The sequence below is a fragment of the Vitis vinifera genome, chromosome 8 (genome assembly GCF_030704535.1).
Source record: "Vitis vinifera cultivar Pinot Noir 40024 chromosome 8, ASM3070453v1".
Taxonomy (NCBI): Eukaryota; Viridiplantae; Streptophyta; class Magnoliopsida; order Vitales; family Vitaceae; genus Vitis; species Vitis vinifera.
In genome coordinates, this window is record NC_081812.1 from 21,221,181 (window position 1) to 21,238,134 (window position 16,954).

Genomic DNA, 16,954 nt, shown 5'->3' on the forward strand with positions numbered 1-16,954 from the left:
TCCACATTGGGCCGATAGAGCTACTGGGCCAAATACTCGAGGCCCATTTTACATCGTGGCTTCCATTTATTTATCTGATGATTTATGAGTTCAATTTAATGCTTATAAGCCAAAAAAGGAAACGGGTTTTTATGAGGAAGGTTGGCTTCATAATTATGATAATCCAATTTGTCAATTAATCATTATTATTCTCATAATTTACTCCACCATATAATCCATATCTTTTTGGAGCCATGAATTTATTTCATTGCTCAAATCATACCCGTATCTCACCAGAAGCAATAAATTGATTGCATGTTCAAAATTTTAAATCCAATCTTTAAAAATAAATGAGAAAAAAAAATTTATATTTTTATGATTTATTCTTGAAAATCTAGAATAAAATCATATTATAAAATCGTATATGAAATTTATTTTATCGTAGCGATATATGTATGTATGATTCTTAATTTGCCTTTTTTTATAAAAAAAAATTTAATTGAAAATGATAATTAGTTAACAGAAAAGAAAAAAAGAAGAAGGGGAAAACGAATAGATGGAGAAGTGATTGGAGGTGGTCCTTGAAGCCCTCTCCCATGCGGTCCGAAAATTTAACCCACGTATGCAATAATTTCAGGAAGTGCGGGGGAGAGATGTACCACATCGACCGCATGATGTCAGATGAACGATCCAGAAGGAGTCAAACTGGTATTCGTTGACTCTTTCTTGAATTCAAGCAATGAGATCGGCCACGTGTTGACGAGCAAGGAGAGGAATCCACACTCTACACACCCACCCACCTCTCTCTCTCTCTCTCTCTCTCTCTCTCATTATTCATTTCTCATTTTCTCCTGTAGACATCTCTCTTTTATTTTTTCTCTGTTCTCTTTTCTCTCTCTAGATTCGATTTGGGAGCGATGAGCGACGCCATTGAAGCTTCCACATCGTCTTCATCTTCGCCCAGAGAGTCAGTCTTCATCCACCCTAGGCGCGAGCCCTTCGAGCATGGTCTCCTCCCAATTCCCAAACTTATCTTCACCGACCCCAACGCAACCCTAGCTCCGTTGCGCGACAAGCTCGTAGCCGCCGCCGCCGACCATCCTACTCGACGGGTCGACTCGAAGGCGCTCTCCGATGCTCTCCAGATCTCGCTCGACCATGCCCGGCTCGTTGTGGACACCCTCACTTCAGTCCTCCATGACGACGCTGACCCGCTTGTTAGGGCGAAGTCGAGCGAGATTGACGCGGTGGGGGCCGATGTTTATGATCTGATTCTGTTTCTCTATATTCAGTCCTATAAGAGGTTGCTTCCCCGGACGCATAAGGATTCAGCGGCGGTGGCGGATGTCTGGCCGTCGACGTCGGCTTTTGATGGGTATTTGTCAGCGTTGTCGCCACTCCAGGTGATTTTTTTTTTCTTTTTTTTTTTGGGGGGGGGGGGTCTTGGTTAGTTGTGTGATTTCGAGTGGTGATTTGGGATGAATTGGTGTGTTTTGAAATGGGTTTGGGGAAATGTGAGAGGGGTTTGTTTAATTGATTGCTTGACTTCTTTGTTTATTTTTGGAATTTGATTGGTTGTATTGGTCGGGGAGGTGCGTTGGAAGGAATCAATGTGTTTTGAGATGGCTGCTGGCATTTGAAATAGGATCGTTCAGGTTTATTGCTTTGATCATTTGTTGGTTGACCCTAAAACGTTGATTAGGTTTAGGTTAATTACATATATGCATTGGAGTAGTAATTTGGGCAGTAACGTTCTGTTTTCAAATGCGTTATATTTTAACTCGCGTTGTCTCAATTTGAAAAGTCTTTATTCAAATCAATCGTTTAATTTGTTTGTTGATAGTAAAATTTTGAAAATTTGTGTAATTTTTTGTAGCTGACTGGTATGATCCGGGTGGCATTGACACACCAATTTGGATAAGATTTAGTCAGTTTAGCATGTTTTATCTGTTGGTTGATGGTAAAATTTCAAGACGTTCAATTCCGAATGTTTGTTACTTGCTTTATTGATAAGATTTATTTATTTATTGTTTTGGAAATTTGATTAATTATTCACTTGGACTAGCTATTTAGGAACCTATTGTTATGATTACTCAGTTTTTGTTCATCACAGAATTATTTCTAAAGTTTGTTGAATTATTTTCTGTTGGTTGGCTTTCTAAGGAATCAATGTGAATTTGAGTTAGGATTTTAGAAACTTCAACAGGATTCACTCTGATCAAATATTATTATTATTATTATTATTTTTATTTAAAGTGGTTACATCGTTGTCATGTTTGATTGTATGTGCTAATTTCCACGTTGCATACTTGTGGGGTTGTTTCTTATGTCCCTGATTTAAAGAAGTGGGTTTGCAACTTTGTTTTTTATTGCCTCATTAATCAACACAATCTATTTGAGAGGAGTGCCATATTGGACAGTCATCTAGACCCAGATCACTTGGTAAACCATGACTAATGGACCTAATTTCACATAAACTGCTTATGCCAATTATGTTTTCCACATGTTGCACTTGCATAATTCTAGTTTCAGTCTATAGGAAGCGTTCAATGGTTTTCTTTTTGCACATGTACCCTTATTCCAGTTACTTTTCTTGCAACATAAGCTAGACATTCAAAAAACAGTCTTGTGGATGAAAGAATTGGCCAAATGGGGTTCATGTGCCTGGTTCTAAAATGTTGTTATTGGTTTGTTTAGTTGATTCCAGTTGAATGGATGAGGGTCAGATGATAACTTTTAATGTTTTTAGTGATATGCCGTGTTGTTTAATCTTACTGATTTGGATGTGTTGTGTGTACTAAACCTTTTATTTCCTAACAATTCTGATTTCTTATTTATGTAGTTGATACTTAAATTTTTTATGTTGTGTTGTCAAACTGAACTTACCCTTATCTCGGTTCGATCAAATTGCAGCTTGTCCGCAGCAACAGCCGGAGGTTTATGCCTTCACAAGCCGATGAAGAGGCTCATCAATTATCCTATTTACAAAAGCACTTGGCTAACATCCTTTCACTTTTGGCAGAGCCTGTGGAGGGGGAAGGCGAAGAATCTCTGGTGTGTACAGCTACTGCTTCTTTCATTTAAGTTTTGCTTTTCTCTATATCTAGGTGGACTTTCTCATCTTTATTTTTACAAGGGAAAGAGTAACTTATTTGAACTAGAATTGGAAGATAATGATCATTTACTTTCATAACATAAAAATACTGTCTATGAACACTTTATATTCACGAAATCTCAGTTGTTGTTTCTTGTATATAGATATTTCCTGTTTCATACTTATGATTTGAGATTAAGTAAAGGTGTTTCTCTTTGGTGATAACTTATATTGAATTAATAAATATGTTTGGCTCAACATGCATTTGGAGGCCAGGTAAAAATTCCACTCTCTGTGCTCTCTCTAAACTAACAGCCAACCTAGATACAAAGTTTTACATGTTTTATTGCACAGTTTCTGGTATCTCAAAAATTAAGTCACCTTGGGACGCATTTGAGGTTTTGGTTAACTTTTTATAAATTTTGTTTGTTTTGGAAACTAGAAGAGATGCCCATGGGTCTATCTTGGAAATGCTAGGTAAGAACATGAAAACTCAGGATAAATGCATTTTCCATAATTCTCATATTTTATATATTTAAAGGGTTCTCTCTATGCACTCACAAATGCCCTTATCAAGTTTTTTTTCTCTTCATTTTTTTTATAGGCTGAAAAGAAAATATAATATAGAGAAGCGTCCAACAAAAAGAGGCACACCCAATGTACATAGGTGGTATAGAAAAAGCTTTAAAAAACAAGACATCTGAACAACATAGCCCATATGAAAGGTTTAAAAAAAAAAGAAAATTGAACAAGATAGCCCGCAAAACAACTTCCTTTGTCTTTTCTCCATCCCTTTAGCTTTTGACCCTAGAAGAAGGTTTTTCACTGTGTTTGGAAACATCTAGTTCAACCTAAAAATTGCTAAAATCAGATTCCACAACTTTTTGGTTCTATCACAGTGAATTAGAATGTGACTTGCCGTTTCTTCATCGTCTTTGTAGAGGCTACATCTATATACCATTGTCCACCCTTTTCTCATGAGGATATTTATGGTCTGGATCTTCTCCTAAGGTGCTTCACTTACAAAAAAAATTAGGCTCTCAAAGGGGCATGAGAACATCTCTATGCTCCCACCACATGAAAACCTATAATAGCACTCAACACAACCCTTGAGGCCTGACTCAAGTGGTGAAGGGATGAGAAGGGTTTGTGGGAGGTTGCAGGTTCAAGTTCCAATGGGGACAAAAATTCACCTATAAATGATAATGATAACACAATTTTGTCATTTCCTATTTTCACTCCATTGTAGGTTGTCCGTCCCTCCTTTCACTCTCATTGAATGAATGAGCTTAAAGAATTGAACCACCATTTCCATGTCTTAATCTTGAAAATATCTTCTAAATTGTAGAGACAAATTACCTCAATTCCTTCCTTTTTCCCACAAATTTGATATTGTAACCTCCTTGTTAGAGGCTAAAATAAAAAGTAATGGGGAGACCATTTAAATGGAATCCCCGACCCATCTATCCTCCCAAAATTTAGTATTCATACCATTTCTAACTAGCTAAACTTGCTCCAAAAGGCTCCCTCACCTCGACGGTGCTCCATCCCCCATCCATTTCCTCATATTTGGCTTGGATGAACCTTCTCTACAAACTGTCATGCCCTTTGGCAAACCCCCACAACCTTTACTGATTTAGGGGTGGGGAGATTCTTAGATTGGAGAACTCTTGAAGCTACTGGAGCAGCTGGAGGTGTGTTGGTTTGTTGGGACAAAAGGTCCTTAGATTTGCTGGAGTGGGAGGAGGGCCAATTCTCAGTCTCTTGTAAATTTAGGACAGTGGAAAATGGGACAGTTTGGGTGTTCACGGGGGTATATGGCCCTTTCAACAAAAAGGATAGGGAGTGTCTTTGGGAAGAGCTTGGTGCAGTTAGAGGCCTTTGGGGTGACCCTTGGTGTGTAGGGGGTGACTTTAACGTTACTCTAGCTCAAGGGGAGAGAAGCAGGCAAGGGAGGGTGACTTCAGCTATGAGGAGGTTTGCTCAGGTTATGGATGACCTGGAGCTTATTGACCTTCCTCTTCAAGGGGGTTCTTTCACGTGGAGTGGGGGGCTCTATAACCAAGCCTGGGCTAGACTAGATAGATTCTTGGTTGCTCCTAGATGGCTTGATCAGTTTAGCAATGTGACTCAGAAGAGATTGTCTCGGCCTATCTCAGATCATTTCCCAATCACAATTGAGGGGGGCGGCAAAAGAAGAGGCCCTTCACCTTTCAGGTTCGAGAACATGTGGCTGAGAGTGGAAGGTTTTAAGGACCTTTTGAGGAGTTGGTGGCAGGGGATGGTGGTCAGTGGTAGGGCTAGCTATAAGCTGACATCAAAGCTGAAGGGGATGAAGGAAAAATTAAAAGTCTGGAATAGGGAGGTATTTGGGAATCTGGAGACTAATAAAATGGCTGCTTTACAGCAAGTGGATCATTGGGACCAAGTGGAAAGTGAGAGGAGACTGACTGAGGAGGAATTTGCAAGAAAGAAAGAAGCAAAAGATGACTATGCTAAATGGGTCAAGATGGATGAGATCCACTGGCGACAGCTATCAAGGGAGTTGTGGCTAAGAGAAGGGGATAAAAATACGGGGTATTTTCATCGTATGGCGAATGCACACCGAAGAAGGCATACAATGGAAAGAGTGAAAATCAGGGGGGTCTGGCTGTCAGAGGAGAGTACAATTAGGACCGGAATTGTAGACGCCTTTCATCGTTTACTAACGGAAGACTCGGAGTGGAAGGCAGACATAGGGGGGGTCAATCTGAATCGGATTAGCCAGCAAGAGGCGGACATTTTGGAGCTGCCATTTACGGAAGAGGAGGTCCACTCAGCTTTAAGGGGTATGAATGGGGACAAGGCTCCGGGTCCGGATGGCTTTACGGGTGCTTTTTGGCAAGTCTGTTGGGAGTTTGTGAAGGAGGAGGTTATGGAAATGTTCAAAGAATTCCATGAACATAAGACTTTTCTAAAGAGTCTCAATGCCACGTTTTTGGTTCTGATCCCCAAGAAAGGTGGAGCGGAGGAGCTGGGGGACTTCAGGCCGATTAGCCTGGTGGGTGGATTATACAAACTCTTGGCTAAGGTGCTGGCCAATAGGATTAAAAACGTCATTGGTGGAGTGGTTTCCGTAGATCAGAACGCGTTTGTCTCGGGTAGGCAGATTTTGGAGGCGTCCCTAATCGCAAATGAGGTGATTGACTCATGGAAAAGAGAGGGAAAGAAAGGCCTGATATGTAAACTTGATATTGAAAAGGCGTATGATAGCGTCAATTGGCATTTTTTGATGAGGGTAATGGAGAAAATGGGCTTTGGGACTAAATGGAGGGAGTGGATTTGGAGCTGCATATCGACCGCCAGGTTTTCTGTTTTAGTAAACGGGGAGCCAGCCGGGTTCTTCCCCAGCTCTAAGGGGCTTCGGCAAGGAGACCCTCTATCCCCATATTTGTTTATCATGGGAATGGAGGTGCTGAGTGCTCTTCTCCGGAGGGCTGTGGAAGGGGGCTGCATCACGGGTTGTAGGATGCAGAGGGGTAGGGGGCAGGCTGTTAGCATCTCTCATCTCCTCTTTGCGGATGATGCAATAATTTTTTGTGAAGCTAAGAAAGAAGATATGGTTTTTTTGAGCTGGACTTTATGCTGGTTTGAAGCCGCTTCCGGGCTTAGGATTAACTTGGCTAAGAGCGAAATTTCTCCGGTGGGGGAGGTGGATGAGATCCTTGAGATGGCTGTGGAGCTGGGCTGCAAGGTGGGACAGCTGCCCTCAACATACCTGGGGCTGCCTTTGGGCGCGCCTAATAAAGCGGGCTATGTGTGGGATGGGGTGGAAGAAAGGATGAGGTGGAAACTTGCCCTATGGAAGCGGCAATATTTGTCTAAGGGTGGTAGAATCACCCTCATAAAGAGCACATTGGCTAGCATGCCTTTATACCAGCTGTCACTGTTTCGTATGCCCAAGGGAGTGGCGAGAAGACTCGAAAAACTGCAAAGAGACTTCTTGTGGGGAGGGGGCAGCATGGAAGGAAAAGCTCACCTTGTCAGTTGGGAGAAGGTGTGTGTGAGCAAAGAGAAGGGGGGGCTTGGCTTGAGGAAAATAGTCCAGTTGAACAAAGCCCTTCTTGGAAAATGGGTTTGGAGATTTGCTAGTGCTAGGGATGGAATGTGGAAACGTGTTCTTGTAGCAAAATACGGGCAAGAGGACTTTGGGTGGAGAACTAAAAAAGCAAATGGGCCATTTGGGGTGGGGCTTTGGAAGGAGATTATGAAAGAAGCAGATTGGTGTTGGAATAATATGACATTCAAGGTGGGAAAAGGCACCAAAATCAGGTTTTGGAAGGACACTTGGTGTGGGGATGTGGAGCTGGCCCGGAGATTCCCTCAACTCTTCAATGTGGCTGCCCAAAAAGGGGCCACTGTGGGGGACTTATGGGACCAGAATGCTGGCCAAGGTGAGTGGAACCTAAGGTTCTTGAGAAGCTTCAATGATTGGGAGCTGCCCTTTGTTGAAGAACTGTTGCAAATCCTAAGGAATCAAAGAATTAATTTGGAGGAAGATTTGGCATTGTGGAAAGGGGGTAAAAATGGGCAGTTTGGTGTCAAGGACGCGTATGAACTGTTGACCAGCCACAGTACTATTCTGTTTCCCAAAAAGGGCATTTGGGTGGAGAATGTGCCGTCCAAGTTAGCGTTTTTTGCATGGGAAGCTACTTGGGGGAGGATCCTTACTATTGATAGGCTCCAAAAGAGAGGATGGCAAATCCCTAACCGGTGTTACTTATGTGGTAGTGATGAGGAAAATGTTAGTCATCTTCTTATACATTGTACAGTGGCGAGTGTGCTGTGGGGGATGACTCTTAGTCTGTTTGGAGCCCAGTGGGTCTTTCCAGAAACTGTAAAAGAGGTGATTACCAGCTGGAAGGGCTCCTTTGTGGGCAAAAAGAGGAAGAAAATATGGAGATCCATACCGTTGTTTATTTTTTGGACGGTGTGGAAGGAAAGGAACAGATTAGCATTTAGGGGGGGGAGCTAGCTATACAGAAAATTAAGTATTCTTTTGTCTGTAATATGTGGGGGTGGGCAAAATTGTATAATGGTGTGGAGTCCCGGTCCCTTATAGGATTCCTGGAGTGGATAGCCTCCGGTTGAGGGCTGGTGGGTTTTGTTGTTTTGTTATTGTGAGGCCCTTGTCGCCTTGTATACTCCCTGTATGCTTTGCGGCGTTTGCCTTTGCTAATATATTGATGTTTACTTATCAAAAAAAAATATATTTTGAGTCTCCTAATTCCCAAACCACCATGGTTCATATACTTACAAACAATTCCCCATTTCACTAGATGCATTTTCTTTCCTTCTAAGTAACTATCCTGTAGACAATCTCTTTGAACGTTTTTCCATTCTAATCCTTATACTTTTGGGAATTAAAAAAGGGATATGAAGTAAATTAGAAGACTAAATAGTATTTAAACACCCTCATTAACCATTACAAAAAATCTGACCTAGGATATGTAGAACCCTATCTTATCCATCCCCACAACAACAAACTTTCATTTAATATGATTTTAGGAATTTTCAAAATCCAATTTAAAACTTCGTTAACCAACACAAAAAATTTAGCTAGTTTGTCTATTTTCTTTTGCCTAAAGTATACTTTTTGTCTCCTATGCAACTTTTGTTCAGTGCTTTTTATTTAGTCCTCAAAGTTGACTTCCTTCTCACTTCCTTATTACTGTTCATTTTCATATTTTATGATTTTTTTTAAATCAGAAATAGTTCATTGATAAGGAATTGAAAGTACATGTGAAGGATGAGAAATCCTTCCCAAAGATACAAAATTCTTGTCAAATAGAGCAAGTGGATAAATTTCCCAAAATATGAAACAAGACCCATACCTTAATATATTGCCAAAAGAAATGTACATGGGAAGACTACTCTACTCTTTATAGACTAAAGCTTTGCTCCAAGCTTAACTATTTTGATCTTTGTGATTCACACACAAAATTCCAATAGAGTTGAATTACATTGAGTGGAGTCCCTTGAAAGTTGTAGTTGTTGAGGCCCGAAAAGATGAGTAAAAATAAATTAGATCCCATATGGATTCTATAGTTCTCCGTGTATTTTAAAAAATCCTTGCATTTGTTTCATTCCATACTATCCAAATCAGAGTAAGGCAAGCAATTTGCGACAAAAGTTTGCCTCTAGTTGTGCTCTTGAGGCCTGTCTCAAGTGGTAAAGGGATGGATGAGGGTTTTTGAGAGGTTCCAAGTTCAATTCTGAATGGGTAAAAAATTTACCTTTCATTTTTTTTTTCTTTTGCCTCTAGTTGTACATATTTTATGAATATTTTTGTGGACCGCATTTCGTGTATCCTTTTCACATGTTGGCATGCTTCTGCTTCTCATTCTTGTGAGGATGGTTGTGTAATGTGATTCCATGAACTTGAGAAACCTGTCCAAATATATCAAAATTCTTTTTCTTTTCCATATTTAGTTTGTGTAGTTAAGTGATTTTTAAACATTAGCCATATTCACATGAATAATAGTTTTTAAATTTGGAGGATTCAGTATTTGTAGAAATTTTGGAAATATCTTATGCCAAAGGTCAGCTATTATGCTGCTATTATTTTGCCAGCAAGGTTCGAAGTATTGGTCGAGACCGGTTCGACTTGGTTGAGTTGTATTCGCCTCGGTCAAGCCCACTACGAAACCGATATTTGAGTTTGACTCAGAGATGGTCTGGATCAATTTGAAAGGAGAAGTTGTCTGGAACTTGAGGAGAAAAATGAGATGCAGCCTGAAACTTGAAGAGAAAGGGAAAATGTTTGATTTAGAAATTGAATCTGTATTTTTTGGAGCTTGAAAGGTGGTTTTATTCCCCTCAATCGTAGATGGTTTTATTCACCCAATTGCAGAGAGACAAAAATGGGTTTGAAAGAGAACAAGAGGATGGGAAGGAAGAAGAAATGGGTATTTAGTAATGTGGTGATGGGTTCTCATGCTTTACCCAATGGATATTTAGGTATTTGTACAATGAGTAATGAATATAGAGATATTTACACAATGGGTAATGAATATGGTGAGATAAATAGAAATGTAAATATAGTTTATAAGAATTTAATTTAATTACATTTTGCATAAGTTATTAACTTTTTTAATACAATTAAATAAGGTGTATAAATAACATATTACTAAAAAAGTTAACAATTACTTGTATCAACATTAAATCAAATGGTGATAGACAATTTTAAAATTTTTATAATTAATTAAATTTAACATGAAGTTATTAAATAAAAGAGCTTTTAATATTAAAAACTGATAAACATGTTTTTATAGTTATTTAAATGATATTAAATATAACTAAACTTAAAGTTTTATAAAAAGTATATTTAATTGTATATATTTTGCGTATCATTCGATACTGATCTAAGATACTGAGATTGACGTGCCTCAGGATCTCCTGAGTCAATGATTGGGACCTCAACTTTGAACCATATTTGCTCGTGCTCTTGCTCCTTTTGGTTTATGGAAAGCTTGATCATGGCTTATGTTATTATTATTATTTTTTTTCTGATCAAACATGGCTTATGTTATTTGTTAATCATTGTTTAGCATAATGCTAAATTGAAAGGGATTTTTTATTTCTTTTTGGCAAACTATTTCTCCACATTATGTTGGAATTTGGAACAAAACCTGGTCCATGGTTGGGCGTTCTACTTCAGATCTACTGTTTTTTCTACTCCTTCTTCTTATTCTTTTTCTTATCTTTTCTTTTCGCCTTGTCCTTTTTTTTTTTTTTTTTTTTTTTTGTGATATCAAAAAAGAAAAAAAACTGCTCCTTTTGTCAACTCTTTTCTAGTTGAGAAGTCATGTCTGACTTTGCTTGCTACTTGCTAGTGCCTAGTAGTATTGCTAATTGACATTTGAGTCCATGATGAACCTATTCTCATGACATTTGAGTCTATACCTGAATCATGATTAAGCTGAACCTTTTATCCTGTAACATTGTCCATGTAGATTGCTCTGCCTTTTAAATCCTGTGGTTAAACTATATTCTGGCTCGTGGTAACTTTTTAGGGGTATGCATTACTTGATGCTTACTTAGAAATATACATTTGGTCTCCATTATTTAATTTTACAACGTTGTATCTTGTGTATTGTGTTAAAGAATTATTATTAGTTATTTGGTTAAGGACAATTTAGCCTTTTTGTTTTGTTTTTTTGGGTAAACTTCTATATGTATATGGCTCGTGGTAACTTTTTAGGGGTATGCATTACTTGATGTTTGCTTACTTAGAAATATACATTTGGTCTCCATTATTTAATTTTACAATGTTGTATCTTGTGTATTGTGTTAAAGAATTATTATTAGTTATTTGGTTAAGGACAATTTAGTCCTTTTGTTTTGTTTTTTGGGTAAACTTCTATATGTATATGTGCTATACTCTTTTCTTGATGAATAGACACTATTTTCTTTCTCTCACTCAACATTATATTAAAGCCTCGTTTGGTGGGAGATCATGTGCTCGAACCTCATTACTGTATTTATATCCCCAATTTATTAAGTAGCCCAAAAGAGGCTGATTATGGTTGTTTGCCTACGGGCTTTTGTATTTCTCCACATGTGGGTATAAGGTTGCACATGAGAGAGTGTTAGAGAGCATGATACACATTGTAGCCTAAATCCTCATTTTTTAAGAAAATTGGTAGGTCAACATATTTCATCAATAGTTCCTTTATAAAAATTATATTCATTATTTCTCAAGCTTTCTTACACATGCTAATTCAAATCTATTGCCCTAGGTTTTGACCATGGAAAGATTTGAACACCTTGGGTTTCTGATTCAATTTGGTGAAAAAGGATCTGAAGGAGTTACCTTGAGCCAAGCTGCTCCATTTTTTGCAAATTCGGATCCAGACATGCCTGCTGTTCCTGTTCCTGCAGCTCAAGTTCATGATTGGGTTCTACAAAATATTGCTTCTGCTTTAGAACATATATCTGAAAGAGTTTCTGCCAAAGAAAATGGGCCTCCTAATGCAACTGATCAGGATGTTGCTATGGCTGATGCTTGTGCGAGTTCAATGAAGTCCCCAAAAAGTGCTAGGGGTCCTAGTTTTATTGAGGGAATCTCTAAATCATCATATGTAAAGCAAGCACCAGATCTAAAGGGGTCTTCTTTAAAGGTTAGTTCTATTATATTTAAATTTTCTTCTGTCTTACGAAGTGTGTCATGCTACCTGTTGGCTGATGTTTGGATTCATGAATATTACCTTTGGATCATTTAATCTCCCTAGATACACATTTTTGGAACATTTATAATTAGTTAGTTGTTTGTCCAAAAAAAGCTAGCTAATATTATGAACAAATTAGGGCTGTCAATAGCTACAGGACAAGAATTATTCGATCATGATATGAGTTTAGATCTATATAGATCCTACTTGATATTACTATTTGCATTCATAGATATACTATGATGGAATATGGTATATTTCAAACTTAGAGAATCCCAAATGGTCAATAGGTTCAAGTTATTAGATGCATACTTGTGGTTGACGGAAATGCTTCTGTTTAAACTTGTTCTTGTGTATGTGTTTTTCAGTAGATCTTATTAAGAGGTTTCATTGATTTCAATTAGATATTCTGTATGGTTCCTGCCGATTGTTGATTTTGATGGTTCTTTTGGATGGAAAATTCTTTACTGAACTTGTGTCACTTTATTTTTATTGGCTATCATAGAGGTTTTGTATCCTTAAATCTTTCAATCACTTTTCAATATTACACTGACCCACCTTTAGTCATTGTCTTAACAGAAACCAATTTAGACGGTAAGTATATGCAAATTATGTGGTTTTCTATCATTTGTGTCTAAAGATTTATGTACTGGTTGGGTGTTCCAAGAATTTAGTTGAGTCGACCAGCATCAAGGCTGATTCTCAGCTCAACTATGAGACTATTGAACTGAGCTTGAGCTTCATTGCAAGCTTGCTTGACTTAAAATAGTGTAAAATTCTAGCATAAATTTGGTCTATTAAGCCTTGGTTTGACTAAATTATTCATGCCATTAATAAGCTTAAGTTGTGCTAGGGTTCGTCTTTAATTTTTGTAGATCTATGAGGTTATATAGCTTGTGAGATTTGAGCTAGGATCAGTCCACTGATACAACTTGACTGACCAAACCCGAGCCTAGTTAGCCTCAAGCCCATTAATGCTTAATGATGACCCAAACTAAGTTGGGCAAAGCCAGCTTGTTTATATAAATATCCATTTTCGAACAGACCAAGAAAGAAAAATAGCTATTCCTTTTGTGATCTCAGTTAATAGTTTTTCCTACCATGCCTACTCACATGCATCGAGCAAACAAGCACAATCTGAAATTTGCGTGTTCCATTGTATAATTTGTGTTTTTGGCTTACTTCAACATAGTGTTGTACAATTGCAGGTTCTGAATTGCCATGATTCTGTCATTTACATTTTAGCGCCATTGAGATTTGCCACCATCTATGGATGCTCTGATGCAACTATAGTTCTTGGAGCAGTTGGCAAGGTAATAATGAAGATGTTGGGACTTCTACTTTTGGTATGGAATGACAGTGATTTCATTCTTTTACTTGTCTCTATCACAGCCTTTTTCTCTTTCATTTACTCTCTGGGATTGTGAAGGATCTTTCCTATTATACTCCTGTGGGATTTAATTGGTTGATTCACTACTCCAGTGGCATCTAATAAAGTAATTAATTGTTACGCAATGGATTCCTTTCATGCAAAGTTGCATTTGCTCATACAATCAACTATGCTTTATATCTCTGTTTTGTTTGGATAGTTCCGTGATAACAGGTCATACATTGTAAAACTAAATGCATAAGCCAATATCAATTAGGTTACTTACACATATGTGTACTGTGAACGCTGTCAGTTATGGTAACTGAATAAGCTTGTAAAAATGGTTTTGGTTACTGTTAAAATGGCTTGCTTATTTTCAACATGACTTACTACAAAGGCTTCTCTTATAAATACTCTGAATGTGTCTTATATGAAAATGCTCTAAAAGAAGCGCAGATTAAATGAATGCCATGTCCATCACAGGCTGTACGAGTTGAACACTGTGAACGTGTTCATGTGATTGCTGCGGCAAAACGAATCTGCATTGCTAATTGTCGGGAGTGTGTGTTCTTCTTGGGGGTAAACCAGCAACCACTTATTGTTGGTGACAACCATAAGTTGCAGGTTAGTGTCGCTATTTATGTGATAATCTGAAAGGCAATAATACTTGATTTGTAATTGACCCTATTTTGGTTGATGTAACTAGCCAACATTGCATGTGAAGCCACTTGATTAATCATTGTTAACTTTTTTTTGTACTTTTGTTAGGTGAGTGACAGAGTGAGGCATGGTGCAAGCCATAAGTTGAAAGGCATAAATGTCTGCCCTAATCCACTCCTTAAGCATTCCAATCACATATTGTATCACATACTGGGGAGGCAAAATGCTCTCCCTCCCTTTTTGTCTAAATTTATTATTTCATCAACATGTTATTCTATTCTCCATCCACACAAAAAGTTCAACTGGATTCCTCTTCATCTACACAAGAAACTTAAGCATAGATAGGCAACATATGTGTCTTTCTCCTTCAAAATACCCTTCAAACTGATTCTTTGACAAATTGGTGCAACAGCCTTAGAACACATCTAGTTTTAGCTTTGAACTCAAAACTGCATTCATGGTACTCTCATGGGTTCATTTTGATGCATTAAAGTCATTATGTGATTTCCTGCTCCTAAAATTTTTTACCATGCTATACAAGATTGATACTTGATGGTGTCTTCCCCAACTTCCTTCAGGTTGCACCCTACAATACATTTTACTCACAGTTGGAAGAGCACATGAATCAAGTTGGAATTGAACCAACAGTCAACAAATGGGATGAACTTCTAGCACTGGGAGTGGTTGATCCACATGATTCATTATCTCATCCGGCAGGTGTCTCTGATATCCAAGCAGAATCAGCTACTCGCCTAGACCCTGACCAGTTCACAAATTTTTTGGTATGCTTTATGTTTTTATAGCAACTTGGTGAGGCAGTATTTTGTCATATTTTGCTGCTGTCTTTGCTAATAGTATCAATTTGATTTATGCATTCATTTGCTCATGTTTTTCGTCAAAAGGTTTTAGCTAATTTTCAGCATAGGTTCCTGGCTTAGTTGTATGCACTCACAGTGTTTGAACTCTGATATCTACATCAGAGCATTATAATGAGCTAGCATGCTTCCTTCCCCCCCCTCTCTTTGAGTGTTTGGGCTGGTTTTGGTATGGTACTGTAGGAGGTGTTGGGTGTGATTTAACTTTGTGATATTTAATTACATGCTCTTGTGTGCTGTACTTTGCATCAACTATCATTACTCTTTTTATTCTTAATGCACAGATTCCGATTTGGTTTAACCTGTAATATTTTGTAGCATGCATCCTCTTGTTTGACATGCACCACTTGCCATCATGTACTCTTTTTGTTCTTGATGCACAGATTCCAAACTGGTTTGGAGGCGAATCTGCTGGGACTACAAAAGACAACCCATTTCCATTACCTGATGCATATATGGCATCTCAGCAGAGAAATGTATGTGTGCCAATTATGCTTATTATAGCAAAGATGATTTGATAATCTGTTTTTGGTATTAGGCTTTGCATTTTTTTTTCGTCCACAATTCGCTTTCTGTCTTGATCTAATCTCAAATGCTTGAACAAAATGTTCTTTTTCCAGCACAAGAATTTAGGGGAGATTAAGCAAATTTTGAGGGAAACGCCACTTGAAGAGAACCGGAAGCGGGAATTATCATGTGCACTCCATGTATTTTTTAAAGACTGGTTATATGGTAATGATCGGTTCTTCATTATTTGTTGTCTGACTTATATGCTTATATATGTTCTTGCTGCTGGAAATTTAATTTGCTTTTTCTGTTAAAACAACATGCTTTATGATCCATCTTGAAAGTTTCACTTAGATTGAACCAAGTGAAAAGTTTTTTTGAACAAAATAATCCAATTAAATGTGATCCATCTATCTTTAAGTATATTCACACTGCATGCTATGCCATATTACTGATTATTCAGCTGATTTAATTTTGGCTGTTGATCATAGTTATGCTCCTGTTGTTCGCCATTCTTGATTTATTTGTATTGTTGTTAAAACCATCAAATTATATATTGAATTTGTGTGTCCCATAGAAAGGCTAACAAGGATGTATTTAATCTTGTGACTCGACTCCTGCACTTAAGTTCTGGCAACATTGGATGCATTTTACCTGAAACTTACCCCCCTCATTTTCATCTACCCTGTCATGTTGAGATTTTTGTTCTGTATTTGCAATTAGGACTTCCAGAACTGGTGCATCCATTGAATGATACATTTGCATGGATCTCTCATTTGCCTAAAGCATTGGATCAATCGAGTTAGGTGGGATTTAACTAGTTTGTTCTGTTGATATGACAGCTTCCGGAAATATCCGTCAGCTCTATTGCCTGCAAGGTGACTGAAATTGCATGATGGTGCCGTGGCACAATCAAGGAGTAAAACAAGAAGTTTTTTGGCTTTCTGTCACTTTCAACCCTCACAAATTCTTCTTCCTCAGTTCTGTTGGTAGTGTAGGTAGCTGAGCATCATGGTCTTTGTAATTGGTGGCCCTTTTTATGCATTGAAACTGGTCCGTGGAATGCGACTAGGGATACATTTCCTAATCTTACTGTAATATTCTTTGGAAAAAAAAAAAAAAAAATCTTCCATGTAATATTTTGTTTACTTAGGTTTGAGCCTTGTGAAAGTAAAAAATTCTGGATTTCTTTAAGTTTCAAGTTTTGGCTGGTTTGTGATATATACAAGCTTTTCATTGTTCTTGCATGCCATCTTGATGG

General features: G+C 38.0%; 1 protein-coding gene across 2 annotated transcripts; it reads left to right on the plus strand.

Annotated features, from left to right (window-relative positions):
* Positions 1-567: 567 nt before the first annotated feature.
* On the plus strand, positions 568-16,887 carry LOC100246888 (uncharacterized). 2 transcript variants are annotated; one of them, XM_002278169.4, is made up of 9 exons: positions 568-1,382; positions 2,893-3,033; positions 11,854-12,234; positions 13,491-13,595; positions 14,135-14,275; positions 14,890-15,093; positions 15,570-15,662; positions 15,807-15,918; positions 16,536-16,887. In XM_002278169.4, exons 1-9 carry the CDS (start codon positions 897-899, stop codon positions 16,577-16,579), a joined length of 1,707 nt encoding a protein of 568 aa, XP_002278205.1. In that variant the 5' UTR covers positions 568-896; the 3' UTR covers positions 16,580-16,887. The 2 variants fall into 2 exon arrangements, with proteins under 2 accessions (XP_002278205.1, XP_059595251.1); XM_059739268.1 differs by having other exon boundaries at positions 15,807-16,887.
* Positions 16,888-16,954: the final 67 nt, after the last annotated feature.

What these genes read in the sequence shown, in the direction of transcription:
- LOC100246888 (XM_059739268.1), top strand. Translation starts at nt 897, where the DNA reads ATGAGCGACGCCATTGAAGCTTCCACATCGTCTTCATCTTCGCCCAGA. An exon ending in TTCTTGGAGCAGTTGGCAAG is followed by an intron (nt 13,596 to 14,134) that starts GTAATAATGAAG and finishes TGTCCATCACAG; the next exon opens with GCTGTACGAGTTGAACACTG. An exon ending in TGGCATCTCAGCAGAGAAAT is followed by an intron (nt 15,663 to 15,806) that starts GTATGTGTGCCA and finishes TTCTTTTTCCAG; the next exon opens with CACAAGAATTTAGGGGAGAT.